The sequence below is a fragment of the Bison bison genome, unplaced genomic scaffold (assembly GCF_000754665.1).
Source record: "Bison bison bison isolate TAMUID 2011002044 unplaced genomic scaffold, Bison_UMD1.0 scf7180017863885, whole genome shotgun sequence".
NCBI lineage: Eukaryota > Metazoa > Chordata > Mammalia > Artiodactyla > Bovidae > Bison > Bison bison.
The window spans coordinates 687,108-695,364 of record NW_011494457.1 but is presented as its reverse complement, the minus strand read 5'-3'; the positions used below and the strand labels follow the sequence as shown (position 1 = coordinate 695,364).

The following is an 8,257-nucleotide window of genomic DNA, read 5'->3' as shown; positions in this document are numbered from 1 at the left end:
GCTGAAATAACATACGTGGCTGCCCAACTTTTTTCCCCTTAATGTATTTGTAGAATGAGAAGCTGGAATGAAAAAAGAGGGCTTCTACTGAGAGTCATTCAGGTTCTAGATTGAAAACCAAAGTCATTAAACTATGAAAATCAAAAGAGAAACTAAGTCGCTCTACAATCCAGAAAATAAAAAGTGTAGGACACAACTGGTACAGGATGGAGATAAGTCACCTAGCTGCTAATGCAGGGTTATGCACTGGCACCTCATTTTGTTAAGAAAGGATTTTGGGCCTTGGAATTTCCCAAATCAGACAAAAATGAGTCACGCTGATTGTTGCTGGAGGAACTGTATTACTGTGGTTTCCCTTCTACATATTCAGGGAGACCTACTCTAAGGACTGATCAGGCTTTAGAACACAAAAGCGTAAAACATTTATAAAGGGTGTCCTGAAAGTCTGGAAAATGAAGTAAGAAGACAAATCTTGTTTCTCTGAAAATTCCATTTTATCCACAGCGAGGATTTTGTAGTTAGAGACGTCAAGGTAGGGAAGATGAGGGGTAAAGAGGAAGCAGTTACGTGTTCTGAAGTATTTTCTCCATCACTGAGGACGGCAAGGTCTTCAGCTCCGTGGCTTCTTCCACTAAAACACTCTCAGTTCTGCCTTCTAAGAATGAATACACAAGTTCAGGCACCTCTAACGTGGCCTACCTTCATTTGTTTCTTTCCTCCTTGTCCCCAGCTTGCTGAGTTGTGGGAGGAAGCGCTTCCCTGAGAGCCGGCAGTGTTCCAGACTCCTCCATCATCCTCCTCTTCCCAGCTGGGATGGCGAGTTCCTGCCACTGGCCCGTCATTCTCCCCCCAGCCATCTTGCATAGATTTGGAATCTTTAAGAAAAGAAAGAGCCAACTGTATGCAATGGCTATATATAACAAAACCCACAACGATCATTCCTTATAAATGCAGCATTTTAGTGTATTTGTAATTGTATCCAGTATCTGTCTGTATGGCGAGGCAAATATTCTCCCAACTTGAGAGAGCAGAATGGAAACTCCAAAAGGGTCAAACATACACAGTAAGTTCATAAACCACAAATCAAGATTTCCTGGCTTCTAGTTCAATGATTTTTCCCCTTACACAGTGTTGACAGAAATCCCCCAACCGAAAAGAACCTATCACTACTTACAAGAAATTTCACACTTAAATTAAAAGAAATCTGTTACTCTTAATGAGAATGTTGTACTGCACTGCTTAGTTTTACCCTCCTGAAAGGAAATACATGGTGTACTTTGTAACGGATTTTACAAATATGAGGCAGGATAAAAAACAACTGTCAACCTTATTTGGGGTAAAGAAAAGAACATGAAAGATGGACAGAAAAAAGAAAACTGTACTAGATTTTGAATATCAAAATTACAGTGAAAGAAGAGAAATTCAGAAATAGCCATGAAAATTTGAAAGTTACTAGATTTACACACTTGAAATGTACCGGATACTAAAAAGATCCTAGGCAAAGACAATGTATAAGCAATGGCTTTTAAAGACGGGCAGAGGAGGGATTTCCTTGGTGGTTCAGTGGCTAGACTCCATGCTTCCAATGGAGGGGGCTTGGGTTTGATCCCTGATTGGGGAATTAAATCCCACATGCCACAAATAAGAGTTCACATTCTGTAACTAAGACCTGGTCCAGCTAAATAAATAAATAGTCAATAAGTAAATAAAATAAAAGACAGGAGGAGGAAATGTAGGAGACAGAACATGGAAGGGAGAACAAAGACAGGGAAACCAGTGCTCAACTGTTCAAGGAACTAGGTCATCATCAGGCTCCACAGTCAATTCCACCAACATTTCCCCTTAAACAAAGATCTTGAATTTGGAGATTGGGATAGATCCTTAATCTCCTTCTGAAAATTTTGTATGGATACACTTTCTGGTAATGACAGAAGAAAGGAAATAAACTATCCCACCTAGAAGCTCCATGAAAAGGTATGAAAGCGTTAGTCACTCAGTCCGTGTGCAACCCCATGGACTGTAATAGGCTGGGCTCCACTCTCCATGGGATTCTCCAGGCAAGATTACTGGAGTGGGTAGCCATTCCCTTCTCCAGGGGATCTTCCCAACACAGGGATTGAACCTAGGTCTCCCACACTACAGGCAGATTCTTTGCCAGATTCTGAGAAGCCCAGAAGCTCCATCCACACCTTCAATTAACAAAATGACAAGACGTTTATGGAGGGAGTTATTTGATTCAGATGGCTTCACACGAAGAATCTAGAGCCAGAAAAGTGGCTTTACCAGGTCTTTCTGCTGCCAGGCTCTGGGACCAGGCCTATGATGCCATCCAGGCATCAATCAAGTAGGCAGACAGCTAGGTAGTCAATTTCCTCAGACGGTGGCATCATCTCCCAGCAACGCCCAAGTGAACCTTGGGATGAACCCTCTATGGGGTTCACTAAGTGTCCCCCTTTGCAGGGGCTCTGTGACTGAGTGGCAAGAGGCAGGGCCTGAGGGCTGTTCTCCCCGCTTCTGGATAACAAGGACCATTTCTCCTGCACAGGAGGTTACCCACTATTACGTAAGCATAGGTTTTATACATCCTCTGACAAGCAACAGGAATTAAAGACCTAACATAAGTGACATATTGACCCTTTTAAAGAAGAAAGACATCCATGTAACCCTTCTTCGAGAAAAAGGAGCTGCACTTTTAACAAACAATTTCTTGTAGACAGATTAAAAAAATAGAGAGCTCCAATACTGAAGTCATGGAGTCCACACCAGATTTAAGACATCTATAGTCTAGACAAGATCACAGGTTAAATTACCATAAGCACTGATTAGTAGGCTGTGACTATCTAGCCCCTTCCCCTGACTATTACACGTTCAAATTACCCAGAGGAGGGGGAAAGGTCAGCTTTAGCTATAGATATAGATGATCCCAGTGAGTAGAAGCCTTTTTTAATCTGGAGAAAAGTGATTTCTGTGATGGAAGAAAGATGATCCCGAAGTTGGGAAAGACACATAAAAATCTTCAAAGTATTGTTAAAGCGCCTCCTTGTGCCAAGGGTCTGGTTTATGCCTTTCCACAGCATTCTGGATCTATTCCAAGTCTACAGAATGGTATTTCCCATGATGATAGAACCAATTTTACAATGAATTTCAAGACAAGATCAAATTCTTTATCAAGCTGTTTCTATGAAGTGAAGGAGATTTGTCATTTTCAAAATGCAGTCAAGTTACACAGGCACAAGAGTGAGTTTCCAGAATACAGAGAGCTAAGATGATACTCCATTCTGTGGTATGGTCAGAATCATAAACATTATAAAATAAACTTGACAATGGAATTTATTCTTGTTCCAATTCAGAGAATTCAGTCTGACCACTTTTTTTAATCAAAAGACAATCCTGTAACTCTGCAATACGGTAGAAAAGAGACGTTGGAATACTTCTTAAGAAAACTACAAAAAAGTGACAACAGGCACTTGAAATTAAATTTTTCAACTGAGGATCATCCAATGGGAAGTCCTGCAGCATCCATTTACGAAGTTTTGCAAATTACTCTGAGTACACATTGCCAGCTGGATCAAGTATAGCTTAGATTGTCAGTGAATATGAATAAGTGTGACGTGCTTTGTTTAAAAAATTGAAATGAAGAAATCTTTTTTGGGTTCAAGAAACCTTAAATGTCCCTGTGTGGGTGGGACTATGAGAAGAGAGACAAAGGGGAAAGAAAGGAGCAGAAGGATGAAGTCACTGGGCAGCAGAGACCTTGTTCCATGTTAAATGCCAGGAATTATTATTTTTTTTAACTTATACCAACATGAGAGTAGAAATGCAAAATAGATATAGTGAGCAATGTTTAACTTACTATGGGAGAAAAGGCACATCAAAATTTCAGTTCTGGCCAGACATTAAACTTAAGTTAAAAGGAGGGATTTCCCTGGTGGTCCAGTGGCTAAGACTCCATGCTCCCAATACAGGGGGGCTCTTGTTTGATCCCTGGCTGGGGAACTAAGATTCCACGTGCCACAAGGAAGAGCATTCGTGCCACAACTAAGACCCACCATAGCTGAGAGAGTAAATATTTTTTAAAAATGAAATCAATAATACTAACTTATGACTTTCAGTTCACTGTAAGCATTTTTACATATGCCAAGCCAAGTCTCCATCATTTGCTGCTAACCATTTACTAAAGATGCAAGGCCCTGAACCTCGTTGAACTGATAATGTAACAACAGCCCTCCCCCAAATGTGTGACTCTCCTAATTAACAGAGACTCCCTCAAAAAGAATGCCGTGTACTTACTAGGTTTCATGGCATTTGGAGCATTGGAGGGTGCAGTCCCCCAGCCTGTTGTCGACGCTCCCGTGTCATCCATCTCGCCCCACCCAGGACTGCTTTCGTTTGGCTCACCCCAAGCTGAAGTACCATTATCTGGAGCAGATGGTGTGCTTTTGCTCCAGACTGTAAAGAAAGGAGATGCATCTCAAAGAATGATTTATGAACGCTGCAGTATCCAGCAGGGGTGAAGGGAGGAGGAGCAGGACCTCCTGAACTCTATGGGTGGAAACAGAAATGTGGACACCACCTATATGGAGGACGCCTGGCACTTTAGCTTCTGGTCTGGTAGTTCCACCGCCAGGATATCATCCCATACATGTGCTTGCAAAAGTAGATGGAATTACATGCACAACGATGCTCATGGCATCACTGTCAGAAAATATTTGGAAGCAACCTAAATATCTATGAAACGGGGACCAGTCAGACCAATCGTGAATTGCCCATCAAGTGAATACTATATACGAACGAAGCACTGAAAAGACAGAAATGTGTTAACATGAAAAGTTTTGAAGAATAAGGACAACAGCGTGGTGAAGAACAGTGTATATAGCACAATTTCCCCTACTGTACCAAAATATACCTATTTTGCTATAGGTATGAACAGAATTTCTGATTGGCACACAAAGTTCTAAAACCTGCAAGGAGAGACCCTAAAGGTTAAGATTCTTTTATTTATTACCTTTTGCTTTTCTCTATAGTTTGAAGGTTTTTACTATATGAAGAAATTTTTTTACATGTTCTAGATAGGGAATTAATGAGCAAATGTTCATTTCCTTTTGTTTTCTTTTCAATATATATTAAAAATCCAGAACTAGTTAAAAGTAATCATTTCATAATTGGATTCACTGAACATTAGACTTACTTTGGAGAGTGGAAAATTAAGTATTATGATTAATTTTAACTCAAATAATGCAAACAAATTAAGGGTTCAGTTCAGTCGCTCAGTCGTGTCCGACTCTTTGTGACCCCATGAATCGCAGCACGCCAGGCCTCCCTGTCCATCACCAACTCATGGAGTCTACTCAAACTCATGTCCATGGAGTCGGTGATGCCATTCAGCCATCTCATCCTCTGTCGTCCCCTTCTCCTCCTGCCCCCAATCCCTCCCAGCATCAGAGTCTTTTCTAATGAGTCAGCTCTTCACATCACGTGGCCAAAGTATTGGAGTTTCAGCTTCAGCATCAGTCCTTCCAAAGAACACCCAGGACTGATCTCCTTTAGGATGGACTGGTTGGACCTCCTTGAACTCCAAGGGACTCTCAAGAGTCTTTTCCAACACCACAGTTCAAAAGCATCAATTCTTCGGCACTCAGCTTTCTTTACAGTCCAACTCTCACATCCATACATGACCACTGGAAAAACCATAGCTTTGACTAGATGGACCTTTGTTGGCAAAGTAATGTCTCTGCTTTTGAATATGCTATCTAGGGTGGTCATAACTTTCCTTCCAAGGAGTAAGCGTCTTTTAATTTCATGGCTGCAAGGTGCATCCCTTTAATTTGCTGATTTACATGAGGGCATTCAAGTTGCCAATGCCAAACTAAGAACCATCACCGGGCACTATATTTTTAAAAACTGTTTAAAATCGCCTCCCTTTATAAGTTTTTATCAACACTACTTTTAATTTACTAGGCATGATGTTTCTTACGGAGAAGGCAATGGCATCCCACTCCAGTATTCTTGCTTGGAAAATCCCATGGATGGAGGAGCCTGGTTGGCTGCAGTCCATGGAGTCGCTGAGTCGGACACGACTGAGCAACTTCACTTTCACTTTTCACTTTCATGCATTGGAGATGGAAATGGCAACCCAATCCAGTGTTCTTGCCTGGAGAATCCCAGGGACGGGGGATCCTGGTGGGCTGCCGTCTATGGGGTCGCACAGAGTTGGACACGACTGAAGCGACCAGCAGCAGCAGCAGTTTCTTATCCAAAGAAGGAGGGAAGAAAGTTTAATTCTGAACAACTGATTATCATGAGATAATCTCCACATGACTAAGTGTTTCACTTCCAAAGGTTAACTGTTAGAAATCATCTGGAAAGTGATGGAATACTTTGGCCACCTGATGTGAAGAGCTGACTCACTGGAAAAGACCCTGATGCCGGGAAAGACTGAGGGCAAAAGGAGAAGGGGGCGACAGAGGATGAAATGGCTGGATAGCATCACTGACTCATGGACATGAATCTGAGCAGACTTCGAGAGAGAGTGAAAGACAGGGAAGCCTGGCGTGCTGAGGTCCATGGGGTCGCAAAGAGTCAGACAAAAGTGACTGAACAACAACAACAATCTCCACATAACAAAGTTTGCCACTTCCAGAGGTTAACTGTTACAAATCATCTGGAAAGTGATGGAAACCTTCCAGATCGCAGCTTGGCTCTGTTTTCTGATGGCTTCTGCAAGAAGAGACACAGACGGCTTCCCAGTGCTGGGGAAAGAGCAGCACAGAGGATATGTCCACAGGCAGAACAGGAACGGAAATGAGGTCTATTTCTGCTCCTATTTTAATTCTTTATTTTTAAATCTAGAGCAGAGTTTGTTTGGCAAAATCTAAATGTTTTCGATTCTGCAGACCGATACAATTACCAAAAAAATAAAAAATAAAATAGGGGGGAGACTAACCCAGGGAAGCCACCTTTCCCTTCTGCCAAGAAAGAGCATTACCATGTACCACCAGCATCTGTCGTCACCAACGTTTGATATAAAGAGAGCTTTTGTTGACAACAGCCTACAGTTAAAGCAGGAAAGAGTCTCAGAATGAAGCTAAGTTCAATAAATACCTCTTAATAAAAATGCCTTGGTTTAGGATTGATTTTCTTCAACAAAACCTGTAAGAAAAAGCCATCGCCTACCTGATGCTGATTTGCCGGTCATCGGGGTAGGCAGGTTTGCTTCTCGAGGTGCTGGGCCCCCTTGGGAATTCTTATCCCACAGATTCACATTCTTGTAGTTGTAACTGTTGGGGTCTCCCCACGCGGAAGTGCCATCGTCAATGTCCATCTTCCGACTGATCGACTGTGGGGATGGCTCTTCCCAACCGCTGGGTTCCTCATCCTTGGGGGTTACTGGCTGCGGCCCGCTGCTCCAGTTGGAATTGGAAGGTCGTCCGTTGCCTGGAGGTGGTGGGGCTGGGCCTCCCCAGGAGCCAGAGGCCTCGGGTTGTGGTGGTGGTAGCTGCTGTGGCGGCGGCTGCTGTTGGTGCTGTTTGTTCCAGGAACTGGGCTGTCTGCCTGTCTCCGTCCATGCCGGAGACCTTTTGCAGTCTTCCCACCCGCCTTTGGAAGCCAGGCTTGCGTTCCCACCACTCCCCCAAGTCCCGATTTCACTCTGCCCACCTTCGCCCCACCCGGACACAGGTTTACTTGCAGCATTTTCCCAATTGCTGGTTTTCGCCTGATCTACCTCCTCTCCCCAACCATTCTTTCCAGAAGTCCATCCTTGGTTGGGCTGGCGTCCACCTCCCCACCCCTGATCCTTGCTGGAGTTCTCATTCCAAGAGGAAGATGTCTTCTCGTCCGGTCGTCCTCCTCCCCAGTTGGAAGAGTTGTTGTTCTTATAGTCATTCCAGCCTCCTGTGTTCTTGGGGTCTTTCCACTCTGTAGAGGCTGAGAGCTCTCCCCATCCAGACTTCATTTGATTGCTTTGGCTGGGTGCGTCTCCCCAGCCCCCTGAGCTCTTGGTCTGTGTGGCAGCGCTCTCCCACCCCTCAGTTCCTTTGTCAGATTTCCCCTCGGGCCTTGGCACCTCTTCAACGTCCCACACTGTGTCCTGCTTAATTTGAGTTTGGCCCCAGCCAGTGTTTGAGAGCACCCTGGGGTCCAAATCAGTTCGGCTCAAAAGAGTCTGCAAGACAGCCTGACAATCAGGATGTGTGGGCCGGTACGACCGACGGCCAGAATTGTGACTGTCACTACTTCCTGCTTTGTGGTTGCTTCC

General features: G+C 43.7%; 1 protein-coding gene across 2 annotated transcripts in view; it reads right to left on the bottom strand.

The window, feature by feature from the left end:
• TNRC6B (trinucleotide repeat containing 6B) overlaps positions 1-8,257 on the bottom strand; it is a 186,631-nt gene that overhangs the window by 44,486 nt on the left and 133,888 nt on the right. Inside the window, exons 8-10 of one of the 2 annotated variants that reach the window (XM_010833743.1) lie at positions 7,174-8,247; positions 4,291-4,449; positions 700-875 (exon numbers count right to left, since the gene is read on the bottom strand). In XM_010833743.1, the coding sequence (XP_010832045.1) occupies positions 700-875; positions 4,291-4,449; positions 7,174-8,247 (1,409 nt within the window). Of the gene's footprint in view, positions 1-699; positions 876-4,290; positions 4,450-7,173 lie in introns of both variants that reach the window. The other variant, XM_010833742.1, reaches the window with a different exon arrangement.